At 44.5% G+C, this 21,152-nt stretch overlaps 1 protein-coding gene across 1 annotated transcript in view; it reads left to right on the top strand.

Moving 5' to 3' along the window:
- The window catches only part of tbcd (tubulin folding cofactor D), a 117,871-nt gene that overhangs the window by 67,373 nt on the left and 29,346 nt on the right, over positions 1 to 21,152 (top strand). Inside the window, 11 exon segments of the mRNA XM_031814016.1 lie at positions 6,474 to 6,532; positions 6,535 to 6,553; positions 7,362 to 7,435; positions 7,973 to 8,090; positions 13,961 to 14,021; positions 14,954 to 14,976; positions 15,227 to 15,321; positions 16,309 to 16,385; positions 19,991 to 20,072; positions 20,178 to 20,296; positions 20,766 to 20,851. Of these exon segments, the coding sequence (XP_031669876.1) occupies positions 6,474 to 6,532; positions 6,535 to 6,553; positions 7,362 to 7,435; positions 7,973 to 8,090; positions 13,961 to 14,021; positions 14,954 to 14,976; positions 15,227 to 15,321; positions 16,309 to 16,385; positions 19,991 to 20,072; positions 20,178 to 20,296; positions 20,766 to 20,851 (813 nt within the window).

Genomic DNA, 21,152 nt, shown 5'->3' with positions numbered 1-21,152 from the left:
TCTACTGGTGATAGTAGGAGTCTACCGGGTGATAGTAGGAGTCTACCTGGTGATAGTAGGAGTCTACCTGGTTATAGTAGGAGTCTACCTGGTGATAGTAGGAGTCTACCTGGTGGTAGTAGGAGTCTACCAGTCTACCTGGTGGTAGTAGTCTACCAGTCTACCTGGTGTAGTAGGTCTACCAGTCTACCTGGTGATAGTAGGAGTTACCAGTCTACCTGGTGATAGTAGGAGTCTACCAGTCTACCTGGTGATAGTAGGAGTCTACCTGGTGATAGTAGGGTCTACCTGGTGATAGTAGGAGTCTACCTGGTGATAGTAGGAGTCTACCTGGTGATAGTAGGAGTCTACCTGGTGATAGTAGGAGTCTACCTGGTGATAGTAGGAGTCTACCTGGTGATAGTAGGAGTCTACCTGGTGATAGTAGGAGTCTACCTGGTGATAGTAGGAGTCTACCTGGTGATAGTAGGAGTCTACCTGGTGATAGTAGGAGTCTACCTGGTGATAGTAGGAGTCTACCTGGTGATAGTAGGAGTCTACCTGGTGATAGTAGGAGTCTACCTGGTGATAGTAGGAGTCTACCTGGTGATAGTAGGAGTCTACCTGGTGGTAGTAGGAGTCTACCAGTCTACCTGGTGGTAGTAGGAGTCTACCAGTCTACCTGGTGGTAGTAGGAGTCTACCAGTCTACCTGGTGGAGTAGAGTCTACTGGTGTAGTAGGGTCTACCTGGTGGTAGTAGGAGTCTACCTGGTGGTAGTAGGAGTCTACTGGTGGTAGTAGGAGTCTACCTGGTGGATAGGAGTCTACCTGGTGTAGTAGGAGTCTACCAGTCTACCTGGTGGTAGTAGGAGTCTACCTGGTGGTAGTAGGAGTCTACCTGGTGGTAGTAGGAGTCTACCTGTGGTAGTAGGAGTCTACCTGGTGGTAGTAGGAGTCTACCTGGTGGTAGTAGGAGTCTACCTGGTGGTAGTAGGAGTCTACCTGGTGGTAGTAGGAGTCTACCTGGTGGTAGTAGGAGTCTACCTGGTGGTAGTAGGAGTCTACCTGGTGGTAGTAGGAGTCTACCTGGTGGTGGTAGGGTCTACCTGGTGGTGGTAGGAGTCTACCTGGTGGTGGTAGGAGTCTACCTGGTGGTGGTAGGAGTCTACCTGGTGGTGGTAGGAGTCTACCTGGTGGTAGTAGGAGTCTACCTGGTGGTGGTAGAACCACAGAACATAGCTGTACCATCTGGCCTTAGTCAAATGGAGCCTGCCACTTATATTGTAGAAGTATTTTTTTGTAAAGGGGTGTGCATAGGGAAATGTCCTTTATGTTGAACCAGGGACGTTTTCTCCTCTTCTCAATGCATCGCTGACATCTCAGGTATCTGAGATGTCAAAGCCCTGCCTCTCTGTAGAATGTGACTGTCCCCATAGGTGCCCTGAGGCTGTGTCACTGACTGCGTTTGAAATGGCATCCTATTCTCTTCTCTTTCGTTTAACGTAGTGCACTAGAATGTCATTTCAGACTCAGTCCTGCCTCTCTGTAGAATGTGACCTGTCACCATCCTAATCCTATGAGTGACGTCTCTACCGCCACCTAGACTGTCAGAGGAAACATTCCTCCCACATCATAGAGTAAAACCTGTTGAAGAATGTAGCCTCGGGGGAGACCCACTAAACTTCTGACTGCAGAAACAGATTACTGTTGAGCCCAGATGTTGTTGAGGAAGTAAACAATCTGACAATATGTTCTGTAGGCTGACGCTGAATGTTGTTTGAAAAGGAGCCTTTAAATAGCTGTGTCAGTAATGTAGTTAGTTAGCTGGGTCCAGTAATGTAGTTAGTTAGCTTGGGTCCGGTACTGTAGTTAGCTGGGTCCGGTACTGTAGTTAGCTGGGTCCGGTACTGTAGTTAGTTAGCTGGGTCCGGTACTGTAGTTAGTTAGCTGGGTCCGGTACTGTAGTTAGTTAGCTGGGTCCGGTACTGTAGTTAGTTAGTTGGGTCCAGTACTGTAGTTAGTTAGCTGGGTCCAGTACTGTAGTTAGTTAGCTGGGTCCGGAACTGTAGTTAGTTAGCTGGGTCCGGAACTGTAGTTAGTTAGCTGGGTCCGGTACTGTAGGTAGTTAGCTGGGTCCGGTACTGTAGTTAGTTAGCTTGGTCCGGTACTGTAGTTAGTTAGCTGGATCCGGTACTGTAGTTAGTTAGCTGGATCCGGTACTGTAGTTAGTTAGCTGGATCCGGTACTGTAGTTAGTTAGCTGGGTCCGGTACTGTAGTTAGTTAGCTGGGTCCGGTACTGTAGGTAGTTAGCTGGGTCCGGTACTGTAGTTAGTTAGTTGGGTCCGGTACTGTAGTTAGGGTAGTTAGTTAGCTGGGTCCAGTACTGTAGTTAGTTAGCTGGGTCCGGTACTGTAGGTAGTTAGTTGGGTCCAGTACTGTAGTTAGTTAGTTGGGTCCGGTACTGTAGTTAGTTAGTTAGTTAGCTGGGTCCGGTACTGTAGTTAGGTAGTTAGTTAGCTGGGTCCAGTACTGTAGTTAGTTAGCTGGGTCAGTACTGTAGTTAGTTAGTTGGTCCAGTACTGTAGTTAGTTAGTTGGGTCCGGTACTGTAGTTAGTTAGTTAGCTGGGTCCGGTACTGTAGTTAGTTAGTTAGCTGGGGTCCGGTACTGTAGTTAGTTAGTTAGCTGGTCCGGTTCTGTAGTTAGTTAGTTAGCTGGGTCCGGTTCTGTAGTTAGTTAGTTAGCTGGGTCCGGTACTGTAGTTAGTTTAGTTAGCTGGGTCCGGTACTGTAGTTAGTTAGTTAGCTGGGTCCGGTACTGTAGTTAGTTAGTTAGCTGGGTCCGGTACTGTAGTTAGTTAGTTAGCTGGGTCCGGTACTGTAGTTTAGTTAGTTAGCTGGGTCCGGTACTGTAGTTAGTTAGTTAGTTAGCTGGGTCCGGTACTGTAGTTAGTTAGTTAGTTAGCTGGGTCCGGTTCTTTAGTTAGTTAGTTAGTTAGCTGGGTCCGGTACTGTAGTTAGTTAGTTAGTTAGCTGGGTACGGTACTGTAGTTAGTTAGTTAGTTAGCTGGGTACGGTACTGTAGTTAGTTAGTTAGTTAGCTGGGTACGGTACTGTAGTTAGTTAGTTAGCTGGGTACGGTACTGTAGTTAGTTAGTTAGTTAGCTGGGTACGGTACTGTAGTTAGTTAGTTAGTTAGCTGGGGTACTGTACTGTAGTTAGTTAGCTGGGTACGGTACTGTAGTTAGTTAGTTAGTTAGCTGGGTACGGTACTGTAGTTAGTTAGTTAGTTAGCTGGGTACGGTACTGTAGTTAGTTAGTTAGTTAGCTGGGTACGGTACTGTAGTTAGTTAGTAGTTAGCTGGGTACGGTACTGTAGGTTAGTTAGTTAGTTAGCTGGTACGGTACTGTAGTTAGTTAGTTTAGTTAGCTGGGTACGGTACTGTAGTTAGTTAGTTAGTTAGTTAGCTGGGTACGGTACTGTAGTTAGTTAGTTAGTTAGTTAGCTGGGTACGGTACTGTAGTTAGTTAGTTAGTTAGTTAGCTGGGTACGGTACTGTAGTTAGTTAGTTAGTTAGTTAGCTGGGTACGGTACTGTAGTTAGTTAGTTAGTTAGTTAGCTGGGTACGGTACTGTAGTTAGTTAGTTAGTTAGTTAGCTGGGTACGGTACTGTAGTTAGTTAGTTAGTTAGCTGGGTACGGTACTGTAGTTAGTTAGTTAGCTGGGTACGGTACTGTAGTTAGTTAGCTGGGTACTGTAGTTAGTTAGTTAGCTGGGTACTGTAGTTAGTTAGTTAGCTGGGTACTGTAGTTAGTTAGTTAGCTGGGTACTGTACTGTAGTTAGTTAGCTAGTGAACTGTTGTGTAAAACCCATTTATGGTGTCGCACCAATACTAGTCTCAAATGCAACTTTTATTTTGATTTTCCCCACAACCTACGGTTGTGCACCCTGTTATACCATTACCTGTAGTAGTAGTAGTAGTTATAACATTACCTGTAGTAGTAGTAGTAGTAGTAGTAGTAGTAGTTATACCATTACCTGTAGTAGTAGTAGTAGTAGTAGTAGTAGTTATAACATTACCTGTAGTAGTAGTAGTAGTAGTAGTAGTAGTTATAACATTACCTGTAGTAGTAGTAGTAGTTATAACATTACCTGTAGTAGTAGTAGTAGTAGTAGTAGTAGTAGTTATACCATTACCTGTAGTAGTAGTAGTAGTTATAACATTACCTGTAGTAGTAGTATAGTATATAACATTACCTGTAGTAGCTAGTAGTAGTAGTAGTAGTAGTAGTTATACCATTACCTGTAGTAGTAGTAGTAGTTATAACATTACCTGTAGTAGTAGTAGTAGTAGTAGTAGTAGTAGTTATACCATTACCTGTAGTAGTAGTAGTAGTTATAACATTACCTGTAGTAGTAGTAGTAGTAGTAGTAGTAGTAGTTATAACATTACCTGTAGTAGTAGTAGTAGTAGTAGTAGTAGTAGTAGTAGTAGTTATAACATTACCTGTAGTAGTAGTAGTAGTTATACCATTACCTGTAGTTATAACATTACATGTAATAGTAGTAGTATTTATAACATTACCTGTAGTAGTAGTAGTTATAACATTACCTGTAGTAGTAGTAGTAGTAGTTATAACATTACCTGTAGTAGTAGTAGTAGTTATAACATTACCTGTAGTAGTAGTAGTAGTAGTAGTAGTAGTAGTAGTAGTAGTAGTAGTAGTAGTAGTAGTAGTAGTTATAACATTACCAGTAGTAGTAGTTATAACATTACCAGTAGTAGTAGTAGTTATAACATTACCAGTAGTAGTAGTAGTAGTTATAACATTACCTGTAGTAGTAGTAGTTATAACATTACCTGTAGTAGTAGTAGTTATAACATTACCTGTAGTAGTAGTAGTTATAACATTACCTGTAGTAGTAGTTGTAGTTATAACATTACCTGTAGTAGTAGTAGTAGTTATAACATTACCTGTAGTAGTTGTAACATTACCTGTAGTAGTAGTAGTTATAACTACTACCACTACTACTACAGGTAATGTTATAACTACTACTACTACAGGTAATGTTATAACTTCTACCACTACTACTACAGGTAATGTTATAACTACTACCACTACTACTACAGGTAATGTTATAACATTACCTGTAGTAGTAGTAGTAGTAGTAGTAGTAGTTATAACATTACCAGTAGTAGTAGTAGTAGTTATAACATTACCAGTAGTAGTAGTAGTAGTTATAACATTACCAGTAGTAGTAGTTATAACATTACCAGTAGTAGTAGTTATAACATTACCTGTAGTAGTAGTAGTAGTTCAAACATTACCTGTAGTAGTAGTTATAACATTACCTGTAGTAGTAGTAGTTATAACATTACCTGTAGTAGTAGTTATAACATTACCTGTAGTAGTAGTAGTAGTAGTTATAACATTACCAGTAGTAGTTATAACATTACCTGTAGTGGTTATAACATTACCTGTAGTAGTAGTAGTTGATATAACATTACCTGTAGTAGTAGCAGTTGTTATAACATTACCTGTAGTAGTAGTAGTAGTTATAACATTACCTGTAGTAGTAGTAGTAGTAGTAGTAGTAGTAGTTATAACATTACCTGTAGTAGTAGTAGTTATAACATTACCTGTAGTAGTAGTAGTTGTTATAACATTACCTGTAGTAGTAGTAGTAGTTATAACATTACCTGTAGTAGTAGTAGTAGTTACAACATTACCTGTAGTAGTAGTAGTAGTTATAACATTACCTGTAGTAGTAGTAGTTGTTATAACATTACCTGTAGTAGTAGTAGTAGTAGTTATAACATTACCTGTAGTGGTAGTAGTTATAACATTACCTGTAGTAGTTGTTATAACATTACCTGTAGTAGTAGTAGTAGTTATAACATTACCTGTAGTAGTAGTAGTAGTTATAACATTACCTGTAGTAGTAGTAGTAGTTATAACATTACCTGTAGTAGTAGTAGTTGTTATAACATTACCTGTAGTAGTAGTAGTAGTAGTTATAACATTACCTGTAGTGGTAGTAGTTATAACATTACCTGTAGTAGTTGTTATAACATTACCTGTAGTAGTAGTAGTAGTTATAACATTACCTGTAGTAGTAGTAGTAGTAGTAGTAGTAGTGGTAGTAGTAATAACATTACCTGTAGTAGTAGTTATACCATTACCTGTAGTAGTAGTAGTAGTTATACCATTACCTGTAGTAGTAGTAGTAGTAGTAGTTATAACATTACCTGTAGTAGTAGTAGTAGTAGTTATAACATTACCTGTGTAGTAGTAGTTATAACATTACATGTAGGAGTAGTAGTAGTTATAACATTACTGTAGTAGTAGTTATAACATTACCTGTAGTAGTAATAGTAGTAGTTATAACATTACCTATAATAATAGTTATAAACATTACCTGTAGTAGTAGTAGTTGTTATAACATTACCTGTAGTAGTAAAATAGTAAACCTTTGCCTTGTTCTCTTCAGTGTTTACATCGCCAGTTTCCCCAGAATACACAGGCCCATGATCGACCACTTGGTAGCCATGAGATCAACCACTGGGATGGGTAAGGGCCTTCCTGTCCTCATCATGACCTTTAGACTTTGATCAAATACTTTCAAATACCGTACTTGATTTAGTTTGCCGTTACCATGGATCAATGGAATATCCCAGAAGCTAAACCAATGGAATAGCCCCAGAAGCTAAACCAATGGAATGGTCCCAGAAGCTAAACCAATGGAATAGTCCCAGAAGCTAAGCCAATGGAATAGTCCCAGAAGCTACATCAATGGAATAGTCCAGAAGCTACATCAATGGAATAGTCCCAGAAGCCAAACCAATGGAATCGGCCCAGAAGCTAAACCAACGGAATAGCCCCAGAAGCTAAACCAACGGAATAGCCCCAGAAGCTAAACCAACGGAATAGCCCCAGAAGCTAACCAACGGAATAGTCCCAGAAGCTAAACCAATGGAATAGCCCCAGAAGCTAAACCAATGGAATAGCCCCAGAAGCTAAACCAATGGAATAGCCCCAGAAGCTAAACCAATGGAATAGCCCCAGAAGCTAAACCAATGGAATAGCCCCAGAAGCTAAACCAATGGAATAGCCCCAGAAGCTAAACCATGGAATAGCCCCAGAAGCTAAACCAATGGAATAGTCCCAGAAGCTAAATCAATGGAATAGCCCCAGAAGCTAAATCAAGCACACCTCAAGGTTAGTATTTGTCTTCTGTGTTTTGTCCCAAGTGGGATGTCCGTATGCCAGCCTGTTGCCATTAAAGCGTTACTACTGTGTGTAGCCTATTAGAGTAGAAGCCATGTATGTAATGGAGAAAGTGGAATTATCCTCTGCTTGTGTATCTGTTGTTCTGCAGGGTGATTCGACAGCTAGCGACAAAGGCTTTGCATAATCTGACGCCTCAAGCACCTGATTATATGGCCACAACAGGTGAGCTACGTCATTGGTCCTGTTCCCTACCTGCTCTAACACAACACATTGTCTTACTGTGGAATGGACTGGGTATGTTCATCTATAGTCACTGTTCCCTACCTGCTCTAACACAACACATTGTCTACTGTGGAAGGGACTGGGTGTGTTCATCTATAGTCACTGTTCCCTACCTGCTCTAACACAACACATTGTCTTACTGTGGAATGGACGGGGTGTGTTCATCTATAGTCACTGTTGTTGTGTCTGGGTCTTTTCACCTGTCTTGTTATTATTGAATGATTTATGTGTTTATAATGAACACACAGAGAGAGGTCAAAGGGCAATAGGCCAGATTTGAAACTGCCGCTATCATAGACGTGTACCAGAGGCTGTGTCATTACAGGCAAACCAGCCTGGCCACAAATCGTGCAGGTTATATTCAAATAAATGAACCACACACATCTGTGCAGACTGTTGATGTTCTTGCAAAGAATGAAAAGACACAAACAATCATAAATAAAATGACTCTTTATATTTTGATGGTTGTATTTGCAGTTATGCCTCAGCTGCTGCCCATAGCGCTGGGCATTGATCTCCACAGTCGCCATGGCGCCATTCTGGCATCTGCCGAGATCAGCCACGCCCTCTACAAGCTGGCCAATCAGAACAACAGGTACTGCAACCTCACCTCTCAACCAGCCAATCACTTATAGGAAAACCACATGAACGTTGTTCAAAAGACACTCTCACATCTGAGCGCTCTGTTTCTGCAGGTGCCTGGGAACAGTTGAATAACATGGGAGTAAAACATAAGGAAACCCACACACTGCTCTCGATAGTAGCACTGCTCTCGATAGTAGCACTGCTCTCGATAGTAGCACTGCTCTCGATAGGTATCACTGCTGTCGATAGTAGCACTTGCTCTCGATAGTATCACTGCTGTCGATAGTAGCACTGCTCTCGATAGTATCACTGCTCTCGATAGTATCACTGCTCTCGATAGTATCACTGCTCTCGATAGTATCACTGCTTCTCAGATAGTAGCACTGCTCTCTGATAGTTAGCACTGCTGTCGATAGTAGCACTGCTTCGATAGTATCACCTGGCTCTCGATAGTATCACTGCTCTCGATAGTATCACTGCTTCATCACTGCTCTCGATAGTATCACTGCTCTCGATAGTATCACTGCTCTCGATAGTAGCACTGCTCTCGATAGTAGCACTGCTGTCGATAGTAGCACTGCTCTCGATAGTAGCACTGCTGTCGATAGTAGCACTGCTGTCGATAGTAGCACTGCTGTCGATAGTAGCACTGCTCTCGATAGTAGCACTGCTGTCGATAGTAGCACTGCTCTCGATAGTAGTACTGCTCTCGATAGTAGCACTGCTCTCGATAGTAGCACTGCTCTCGATAGTAGCACTGCTCTCGATAGTAGCACTGCTCTCGATAGTAGCACTGCTCTCGATAGTAGCACTGCTCTCGATAGTAGCACTGCTCTCGATAGTAGCACTGCTCTCGATAGTAGCACTGCTCTCGATAGTAGCACTGCTCTCGATAGTAGCACTGCTGTCGATAGTAGCACTGCTCTCGATAGTAGCACTGCTCTCGATAGTAGCACTGCTCTCGATAGTAGCACTGCTCTCGATAGTAGCACTGCTCTCGATAGTAGCACTGCTCTCGATAGTAGCACTGCTCTCGATAGTAGCACTGCTCTCGATAGTATCACTGCTCTCGATAGTAGCACTGCTCTCGATAGTAGCACTGCTCTCGATAGTAGCACTGCTCTCGATAGTAGCACTGCTCTCGATAGTAGCACTGCTCTCGATAGTAGCACTGCTCTCGATAGTAGCACTGCTCTCGATAGTAGCACTGCTCTCGATAGTAGCACTGCTCTCGATAGTAGCACTGCTCTCGATAGTAGCACTGCTCTCGATAGTAGCACTGCTCTCGATAGTAGCACTGCTCTCGATAGTAGCACTGCTCTCGATAGTAGCACTGCTCTCGATAGTAGCACTGCTCTCGATAGTAGCACTGCTCTCGATAGTAGCACTGCTGTCGATAGTAGCACTGCTCTCGATAGTAGCACTGCTCTCGATAGTAGCACTGCTCTCGATAGTAGCACTGCTCTCGATAGTAGCACTGCTCTCGATAGTAGCACTGCTCTCGATAGTAGCACTGCTCTCGATAGTAGCACTGCTCTCGATAGTAGCACTGCTCTCGATAGTAGCACTGCTGTCGATAGTATCACTGCTCTCGATAGTAGCACTGCTCTCGATAGTAGCACTGCTCTCGATAGTAGCACTGCTCTCGATAGTAGCACTGCTGTCGATAGTAGCACTGCTCTCGATAGTAGCACTGCTCTCGATAGTAGCACTGCTCTCGATAGTAGCACTGCTCTCGATAGTAGCACTGCTGTCGATAGTAGCACTGCTCTCGATAGTAGCACTGCTGTCGATAGTAGCACTGCTCTCGATAGTAGTACTGCTCTCGATAGTAGCACTGCTCTCGATAGTAGCACTGCTCTCGATAGTAGCACTGCTCTCGATAGTAGCACTGCTCTCGATAGTAGCACTGCTCTCGATAGTAGCACTGCTCTCGATAGTAGCACTGCTCTCGATAGTAGCACTGCTCTCGATAGTAGCACTGCTCTCGATAGTAGCACTGCTGTCGATAGTAGCACTGCTCTCGATAGTAGCACTGCTCTCGATAGTAGCACTGCTCTCGATAGTAGCACTGCTCTCGATAGTAGCACTGCTCTCGATAGTAGCACTGCTCTCGATAGTAGCCACTGCTCTCGATAGTAGCACTGCTCTCGATAAGTAGCCACTGCTCTCGATAGTAGCACTGCTCTCGATAGTAGCACTGCTCTCGATAGTAGCACTGTCTCGATAGTAGCACTGCTCTCGATAGTAGCACTGCTCTCGATAGTAGCACTGCTCTTCGATAGTAGCACTGCTCTCGATAGTAGCACTGCTGTCGATAGTATCACTGCTGTCGATAGTAGCACTGCTCTCGATAGTATCACTGCTGTCGATAGTATCACTGCTCTCGATAGTAGCACTGCTGTCGATAGTATCACTGCTGTCGATAGTATCACTGCTCTCGATAGTAGCACTGCTCTCGATAGTAGCCTGCTCTCGATAGTAGCACTGCTGTCATAGTAGCACTGCTCTCGATAGTAGCACTGCTCTCGATAGTAGCACTGCTCTCGATAGTAGCACTGCTGTCGATAGTAGCACTGCTGTCGATAGTAGCACTGCTCTCGATAGTAGCACTGCTCTCGATAGTAGCACTGCTCTCGATAGTAGCACTGCTCTCGATAGTAGCACTGCGCTCGATAGTAGCACTGCTCTCGAAGTACATGCTCTCGATAGTAGCACTGCTCTCGATAGTAGCACTGCTCTCGATAGTAGCACTGCTGTCGATAGTAGCACTGCTGTCGATAGTAGCACTGCTGTCGATAGTAGCACTGCTCTCGATAGTAGCACTGCTGTCGATAGTAGCACTGCTGTCGATAGTAGCACTGCTGTCGATAGTAGCACTGCTGTCGATAGTAGCACTGCTGTCGATAGTACTCGCTCGATAGTAGCACTGCTCTCGATAGTAGCACTGCGCTCGATAGTAGCACTGCTCTCGATAGTAGCACTGCTGTCGATAGTAGCACTGCTCTCGATAGTATCACTGCTCTCGATAGTAGCACTGCTCTCGATAGTAGCACTGCTCTCGATAGTAGCACTGCTCTCGATAGTAGCACTGCTCTCGATAGTAGCACTGCTGTCGATAGTAGCACTGCTGTCGATAGTAGCACTGCTCTCGATAGTAGCACGCTGTCGATAGTAGCACTGCTCTCGATAGTAGCACTGCTCTCGATAGTAGCACTGCTGTCGATAGTAGCACTGCTGTCGATAGTAGCACTGCTCTCGATAGTAGCACTGCTCTCGATAGTAGCACTGCTCTCGATAGTAGCACTGCTCTCGATAGTAGCACTGCTCTCGATAGTAGCACTGCTCTCGATAGTAGCACTGCTGTCGATAGTAGCACTGCTCTCGATAGTAGCACTGCTCTCGATAGTAGCACTGCTCTCGATAGTAGCACTGCTCTCGATAGTAGCACTGCTGTCGATAGTAGCACTGCTCTCGATAGTAGCACTGCTGTCGATAGTAGCACTGCTCTCGATAGTAGCACTGCTGTAGCCCTGCTCTCGATAGTAAGCACATGGCCTCGATAGTAGCCTCTTCGATAGTACACTGCTCTCGATAGTAGCACTGCCTCGATAGTAGCACTGCTCTCGATAGTAGCACTGCTCTCGATAGGTAGCACTGCTTGTCGATAGTAGCAACTGCTTCTCGATTAGTAGCACTGCTGGTCGATAGTAGCACTGCTGGTCGATAGTAGCACTGCTGTCGATAGTAGCACTGCTGCGATAGTACCTGCTGTCGATAGTAGCACTGCTCTCCGATAGCTAGCACTGCCTCGATAGTAGGCACTGCTCCATCGATAGTCAGCACTGCCTGTCCGATAGTAGCACTGCGTTCCTCCGATAGTATCACTGCTCTCGATAGTAGCACTGCCTCCTCTGATAGTAGGCACTGCTCTCGATAGTAGCACTGCTCTCGATAGTAAGCACTTGCTGTCATAGGTAGCACTGCTGTCGAAGTAGCACGCCTCTCGATAGTAGCACTGCGTCGATCAGTAGCACTGCTGTCGATAGTAGCACTGCTCTCGATAGTAGCACTGCTGTCGATAGTAGCACTGCTGTCGATAGTAGCACTGCTCTCGATAGTAGCACTGCTCTCGATAGTAGCACTGCTCTCGATAGTAGCACTGCTCGATAGTAGCACTGCTCTCGATAGTAGCATGCTGTCGATAGTAGGCACTGCTCTCGATAGTAGCACTGCTGTCGATAGTAGCACTGCTCTCGATAGTAGCACTGCTCTCGATAGTAGCACTGCTGTCGATAGTAGCACTGCTCTCGATAGTAGCACTGCTCTCGATAGTAGCACTGTGTCGATAGTAGCACTGCTCTCGATAGTAGCACTGCTGTCGATAGTAGCACTGCTGTCGATAGTAGCACTGCTCTCGATAGTAGCACTGCTCTCGATAGTAGCACTGCTCTCGATAGTAGCACTGCTGTCGATAGTAGCACTGCTGTCGATAGTAGCACTGCTGTCGATAGTAGCACTGCTGTCGATAGTAGCACTGCTCTCGATAGTAGCACTGCTCTCGATAGTAGCACTGCTGTCGATAGTAGCACTGCTGTCGATAGTAGCACTGCTGTCGATAGTAGCACTGCTGTCGATAGTAGCACTGCTGGCTGTCCCTGATAGTAGCACTGCTGTCGATAGTAGCACTGCTGTCGATAGTAGCACTGGCTGTCGATAGTAGCACTGCTGTCGATAGTAGCACTGCTGTCGATAGTAGCACTGCCTGTCGATAGTAGCACTGCTGTCGATAGTAGCACTGCTCTCGATAGTAGCACTGCTGTCGATAGTAGCACTGCTCTCGATAGTATCACTGCTGTCGATAGTAGCACTGCTGTCGATAGTAGCACTGCTCTCGATAGTAGCACTGCTCTCGATAGTAGCACTGCTCTCGATAGTAGCACTGCTCTCGATAGTAGCACTGCTGTCGATAGTAGCACTGCTCTCGATAGTAGCACTGCTCTCGATAGTAGCACTGCTGTCGATAGTAGCACTGCTCTCGATAGTAAGCACTGCTCTCGATAGTAGCACTGCTGTCGATAGTAGCACTGCTGTCGATAGTAGCACTGCTGTCGATAGTAGCACTGCTCTCGATAGTAGCACTGCTGTCGATAGTAGCACTGCTCTCGATAGTATCACTGCTCTCGATAGTAGCACTGCTCTCGATAGTAGCACTGCTGTCGATAGTAGCACTGCTGTCGATAGTAGCACTGCTGTCGATAGTAGCACTGCTCTCGATAGTAGCACTGCTCTCGATAGTAGCACTGCTCTCGATAGTAGCACTGCTGTCGATAGTAGCACTGCTCTCGATAGTAGCACTGCTGTCGATAGTAGCACTGCTCTCGATAGTAGCACTGCTGTCGATAGTAGCACTGCTGTCGATAGTAGCACTGCTCTCGATAGTAGCACTGCTCTCGATAGTAGCACTGCTCTCGATAGTAGCACTGCTGTCGATAGTAGCACTGCTGTCGATAGTAGCACTGCTCTCGATAGTAGCACTGCTCTCGATAGTAGCACTGCTCTCGATAGTAGCACTGCTCTCGATAGTAGCACTGCTGTCGATAGTAGCACTGCTGTCGATAGTAGCACTGCTCTTTAATAAGCTTTAATAATCTCGTACGTAGAGTTTATTAAAGAGCAGTGTGTGGGTTTCTCTGTTTTGCACATCGACCCATGATTTCACTTCCTGATTTGACTGAAGCCCTTGGCTCCTATAAAGTCATTGACCGTCTCTATCTCTCTTGTAGACCCGACTGTGTGTGAGATATGTGCTGTCTGGGGGGGGGTGTTGAACATTTCTGTTCGCTGTGGACAGTAAAATTGTATTGTACTGGATTGTAGACTGGTGACAGAGCTCATCTCTTCAGACTGTGTGGATGGACTCAAGAGCATTCACCAGAGGGTTAGTTCACTTCTCGCTTGTTACTCTCTCTCTCTCTGTCTCTCACTACCCCCCCGTCTGTCTGTCTCTCACTACCCCCCGTCTGTCTCTCTCTCTGTCTCTCACTACCCCCCTGTCTCTCTCTTTCTCTCTGTCTCTCACTACCCCCTGTCTCTCTCTTTCTCTCTGTCTCTCACTACCCCCCATCTGTCTCTCTCTGTCTCTCACTACCCCCCATCTGTCTCTCTCTGTCTCTCACTACCCCCCATCTGTCTCTCTCTTTCTGTCTCTCACTACCCCCCATCTGTCTCTCTCTTTCTGTCTCTCACTACCCCCCATCTGTCTCTCTCTTTCTCTCTCTCACTACCCCCCCATCTGTCTCTCTCTTTCTCTCTCTCACTACCCCCCATCTGTCTCTCTCTTTCTCTCTCACTACCTCCCATCTGTCTCTCTCTTTCTCTCTCACTACCCCCCATCTGTCTCTCTCTTTCTCTCTCTCACTACCCCCCATCTGTCTCTCTCTTTCTCTCTCTCACTACCCCCCATCTGTCTCTCTCTTTCTCTCTCTCACTACCCCCCATCTGTCTCTCTCTTTCTCTCTCTCACTACCCCCCATCTGTCTCTCTCTTTCTCTCTCACTACCCCCCCCGTCTGTCTCTCTCTTTCTCTCTCACTACCCCCCCCGTCTGTCTCTCTCTTGCCCTCTTTCTCTCCTTCAATGTCTTTTCACTCACATACTGTCTCAAGTGTTGACCATTCACCTGAGTCAGTTGTACCAACATAGGTACCTGTTAATGTTGTCTGTCTCAGTGAGTCAGTTGTACCAACATAGACAACATATCTCAGTGAGTCAGTTGTACCAACACAGGTACATGATGTTGTGTTTTTAAAGTTGTCAATCACCAGTCTGTTCATCTCTAAACATGTTGTTGTGTGTTTGGTTTGTCTTCCAGCTGTTTGACAGAAAGCAGTACAGGTCAGCACTGTTACTTTACACATTTACTCATTCTTTTTTTAGACTGTTTCTGATTATTATTATTATTGATTATTTATTTATTTATTTTGAAATATTACTCATTCTTATTGATTTATTGATTTATTTTGAAATGGAATGCCTCTAAGGTTTCAGACCAATATGTTGTGCGACCTCAACAAATATTTGTTGTTGTTGTTGTTGTGTCCTGTCTGTGTCCTGTCTGTGTCCTGTCTGTGTCCTGTCTGTGTAGGGGTTTTGGTGGTGAGCTGATGAGGCCTGCAGTCTGTTCTCTCATTGAGAACATGTCCCTCTCCAAGATGCCGTTCAAGGACGACCCCGTCATCAGTGAGTTTTCGTATCGTTGATATTCAGACCGTAGCTGAATGATTACTCCAGCTAGCAGGGTTCCCCAATAGATGACCCACGGGCCACATTCATCCCCCCGGGGGATTTGATGTGTTTTCAGAGATGGGATAATAATGGACAAACCACATCCTACCGTTAGAGCCAGGAGGGACAGTACTGACACGTCATAACAGAGTAACCCCTGTCTGTACTGTTCAGACCACTGACACGTCATAACAGAGTAACCCCTGGCAGTGTCTGTACTGTTCAGACCACTGACACGTCATAACAGAGTAACCCCTGGCAGTGTCTGTACTGTTCAGACCACTGACACGTCATAACAGAGTAACCCCTGGCAGTGTCTGTACTGTTCAGACCACTGACACGTCATAACAGAGTAATCCCTGGTAGTGTCTGTACTGTTCAGACCACTGACACGTCATAACAGAGTAACCCCTGGTAGTGTCTGTACTGTTCAGACCACTGACACGTCATAACAGAGTAACCCCTGGCAGTGTCTGTACTGTTCAGACCACTGACACGTCATAACAGAGTAAACCCCTGTCTGTTTCAGCTGCCTGGAAGTGTCTGTACTGTTCAGACCACTGACACGTCATAACAGAGTAAACCCTGGTAGTGTCTGTACTGTTCAGACCACTGACACACGTCATAACAGAGTAAACCCTGGTAGTGTCTGTACTGTTCAGACCACTGACACGTCATAACAGAGTAAACCCCTGTCTGTTTCAGCTGCCTGGCAGTGTCTGTACTGTTCAGACCACTGACGCGTCATAACAGAGTAAACCCTGTCTGTTTCAGCTGGCTGGCAGTGTCTGTACTGTTCAGACCACTGACACGTCATAACAGAGTAACCCCTGTCTGTACTGTTCAGACCACTGACACGTCATAACAGAGTAACCCCTGGCAGTGTCTGTACTGTTCAGACCACTGACACGTCATAACAGAGTAAACCCCTGTCTGTTTCAGCTGGCTGGCAGTGGCTGATAGACGACACCTTGAAGAGCCTCCACCTCATCTCACCTGGACCGAGGGACGGTATCAAGGTACAGTACAGTTCTACATCCTTTTTCCCCTAACCACTAACCCTAACCATTACCTTAACCCTAACCACTAACCCTAACCATTACCTTAACCCTAACCACTAACCCTAACCATTACCTTAACCCTAACCATTACCTTAACCCTAACCACTAACCCTAACCATTACCTTAACCCTAACCACTAACCCTAACCATTACCTTAACCCTAACCATTACCTTAACCCTAACCACTAACCCTACCCATTACCTTAACCCTAACCACTAAACCTAACCAGCACCTTAACCCTAACTGTTGAACCTAACCATTACCTTAACCCTAACTGTTAAACCTAACCATTACCATAACCCTAACCGTTAAACCTAACTCTAACCTTAACCCTAACCGTTAAACCTAACTCTAACCTTAACCCTAACTGTTAAACCTAACCCCTAACCCTAACCATTACCTTAACCCTAACTCCTAAACCTAACCATTACCTTAACCCTAACTGTTAAACCTAACTATTAAACCTAACCCTAACCATTACCTTAACCCTAACTATTAAACCTAACCATTACCTTAACCCTAACTGGTAACCCTAACCATTACCTTAACCCTAACTGTTAAACCTAACCATTACCTTAACCCTAACTGTTAAACCTAACCCCTAACCATTACCTTAACCCTAACTATTAAACCTAACCCCTAACCCTAACCATTACCTTAACCCTAACTGTTAAACCTAACCATTACCTTAACCCTAACTGTTAAAACTAACTCCTAAACCTAACCATTACCTTAACCCTAACTGTTAAACCTAACCCCTAAACCTAACCATTACCTTAACCCTAACTGGTAACCCTAACCATTACCTTAACCCTAACTGTTAAACCTAACCATTACCTTAACCCTAACTGTTAAACCTAACCCCTAACCATTACCTTAACCCTAACTATTAAACCTAACCCCTAACCCTAACCATTACCTTAACCCTAACTGTTAAACCTAACCATTACCTTAACCCTAACTGTTAAAACTAACCCCTAAACCTAACCATTACCTTAACCCTAACTGGTAACCCTAACCATTACCTTAACCCTAACTGGTAACCCTAACCATTACCTTAACCCTAACTGGTAACCCTAACCATTACCTTAACCCTAACTGGTAACCCTAACCATTACCTTAACCCTAACTGTTAAACCTAACCCCTAACCCTAACCATTACCTTAACCCTAACTGGTAACCCTAACCATTACCTTAACCCTAACTGGTAACCCTAACCATTACCTTAACCCTAACTGTTAAACCTAACCATTACCTTAACCCTAACTGTTAAACCTAACCCCTAACCATTACCTTAACCCTAACTGTTAAACCTAACCCCTAACCCTAACCATTACCTTAACCCTAACTGTTAAACCTAACCCCTAAACCTAACCATTACCTTAACCCTAACTATTAAACCTAACCCTAACCATTACCTTAACCCTAACTATTAAACCTAACCATTACCTTAACCCTAACTGGTAACCCTAACCATTACCTTAACCCTAACTGTTAAACCTAACCCCTAACCATTACCTTAACCCTAACTATTAAACCTAACCCCTAACCCTAACCATTACCTTAACCCTAACTATTAAACCTAACCCCTAACCCTAACCATTACCTTAACCCTAACTGTTAAACCTAACCATTACCTTAACCCTAACTATTAAAACTAACCCCTAAACCTAACCATTACCTTAACCCTAACTGTTAAACCTAACCCCTAAACCTAACTCTAATCCTAACTGTTTAACCTAACCCCTAATTTTAACCCTATCCCTAAGCCTAACCTCTAAGCCTAAAATAGCCTTTTTGTCCGAATGTACCTTGTTTTACTATCCTTGTGATTACACACACACACACACACACACACACACACACACACACACACACACACACACACACCATATTGTGAAATTGCTTTTTTGTGGGATTTACATTGTACAGTCCTTTGGAAAGTATTCAGACCCCTTGACTTTGTATTCAGACCCCCCCACATTTTGTTACTTTACATAATGACATCACAATACCCCATAATGACATCACAATACCCCATAATGACAAGGCAAAAACTTTTTTTGCTAATTTATTAAAAATAAAAAACTTTACTCAGTACTTTGTTGAAGCACCTTTGGCAGCGATTACAGCCTCAACTCTTCTTGGGTTTGACGCTACAAGCTTGGCACACCTGTATTTGGGGAGTTTCTCCAATTCTGCTCTGCAGATCCTCTCAAGCTCTGTCAGGTTGGATGGGGAGTGTCGCTGCACAGCTATTTTCAGGTCTCTCCAGAGATGTTCGATCAGGTTCAAGTCCGGGCTCTGGCTGGGTCACTCAAGGACATTCAGAGACTTGTCCCAAAGCCACTCATGCGTTGTCTTGGCTGTGTGTTTAGGGTCATTGTCCTTTTGGAAGGTGAACTGTTGCCCCAGTCTGAGGTCCTGAGCGCTCTGGAGCAGGTTTTCATCAAGTGTCTCTCTGTACTTTGCTCCGTTCATCTTTGCCTCGATCCTGACTAGTCTCCCGCTCCCTGTCGCTAGAAAACACCCCCACAACAGGATTCTGCCACCACCATGCTTCACCGTAGGGATGGTGCCAGATTTCCCCCAGACGTGAAGCTTGGCATTCAGGCCAAAGTGTTCAATCTTGGTTTCATCAGACCAGAGAATCTTGTTTCTCATGTTCTTGAGAGTCTTTAGGTGCCTTTTGGCAAATTCCAAGTGGGCTGTCATGTGCCTTTCACTGAGGAGTGGCTTCCATCTGGCCACTCTAACATAAAGGCCTGATTGATGGAGTGCTGCAGAGATGGTTGTCCTTCTGGAAGGTTCTCCCATCTCCACAGAGGAACTCTGGAGCTCTGTCAGAGTGACCATCGGGTTCTTGGTCACCTCCCTGACCAAGGTCCTTCTCCCCAGATTGCTCAGTTTGGCCGGGAAGCCAGTTCTAGGAAGAGTCTTGAAGGTTCCAAACTTCTCCTATTTAAGAATGATGGAGACCACTTTGTTCTTGGGAACCTTCAATGCTACACAGTTTTTTTGGTACCCTTCGCCAGATTTTTGTGGCTCGACACAATCCTGTCTCGGAGCTCCATGGACAATTCCTTCAACCTCATGGCTTGGTTTTTGCTCTGACATGCACTGTCAACTGTGGGCCCTTATATAGACAGGTGTGTGCCTTTCCAGATGATGACCAATCAATTGAATTTACCACCGGTGGACCCCAATTAAACATCTCAAGGATGATCAATGGAAACAGGGTGTAGCTGAGCAAAATGTCAAGTCTCATAGCAAAGGGTCTGAATACTTATTTAAATATGACATTTAAGTTAAAAAAATATAAATTAACATTTCTAAAAACCTGTTTTCACTTTGTCACTATGGGGTATTGTGATGTCACTATGGGGTATTGTGATGTCACTATGAGGTATTGTGTTTAGATTGCTGGGGATATTTATTTATTTAATCCATTCTAGAATAAGGCTATAACGTAACAAAATGTGGAAAAAGTCAAGGGGTCTGAATACTTTGTATAATGGCATTGTATAATGGTTAATGTGTACTGTGGTCCTCCCCCCTATAGGAGGCAGCGGTGTCAGCCCTGGCAGCTCTGTGTGAGCAGTACTACCAGCCCCAGCCAGGCGTGGCTGACCCCCAGATGCAGGGTGAGTAGCACTGTACCAGGGGCCGGGGAGCGCCATTAGAATGCTTCATAAAAAACTAGACATACCTAACACAGGTTGTGTGTGTGTGTGTGTGTGTTTGTGTAGAGGTCCTGGTGTCCCAGTATATAGCAGGGTTAAAGAGTACAGAGGTATTGACCCGATGTGGCAGTGCACTGGCCCTGGGTTCTCTACCAAGGTTCATGATCCATGGAAAACTACACCAGGTACTGTACACCTGTTAGTTAATAACACCTGTTAGTTAATTACACTACACCTGTTAGTTAATTACACTACACCTGTTAGTTAATAACACTACACCTGTTAGTTAATTACACTACACCTGTTAGTTAATAACACTACACCTGTTAGTTAATTACACCTGTTAGTTAATTACACCTGTTAGTTAATTACACCTGTTAGTTAATTACACTACACCTGTTAGTTAATTACACCTGTTAGTTAATTACACCGGGTTAGTTAATAACACCTGTTAGTTAATTACACCTGTTAGTTAATAACACCCATCCGAGGACACCCCCGGACAGGGCCAAACAGTAAGGATATAACCACTGTTAGTTAATAACACCTGTTAGTTAATTACACTACACCAGGTACTGGTTATGTCAGACTATGACCTTATTCTATTGTAGCAGCGTTGTACACAGGGCCTCAGGTCAGACTTGTGTGTATCAGATCCTGTCAGGTCTTCAGCAGAGCTGTAGTCAGAGGGAGGTGTGCTTCACAGAGGCCAGGAGAGATGCTGCCAAGGCCATGGCACAGTGAGTCTGTCCTCTGTACACTTCCATCCTCTTCTTCATCTATCTCCACTCCTCCCCCTCTACTCCTCCACCTCTCTACTCCTCCTCCCTCCACCTCTCTACTCCTCCACCTCTACTCCTCCTCCCTCTACTCCTCCACCTCTCTACTCCTCTACCTCTCTACTCCTCCTCCCTCCACCTCTCTACTCCTCCTCCCTCCACCTCTCTACTCCTCCACCTCTACTCCTCCACCTCTACTCCTCCACCTCTACTCCTCCTCCCTCCACCTCTACTCCTCCTCCCTCTACTCCTCCACCTCTCC

This window comes from Oncorhynchus kisutch, unplaced genomic scaffold (genome assembly GCF_002021735.2).
Source record: "Oncorhynchus kisutch isolate 150728-3 unplaced genomic scaffold, Okis_V2 Okis06b-Okis10b_hom, whole genome shotgun sequence".
NCBI lineage: Eukaryota > Metazoa > Chordata > Actinopteri > Salmoniformes > Salmonidae > Oncorhynchus > Oncorhynchus kisutch.
The sequence above is the reverse complement of the archived record's forward strand: the minus strand, read 5'-3'. Positions and strand labels throughout refer to the sequence as shown.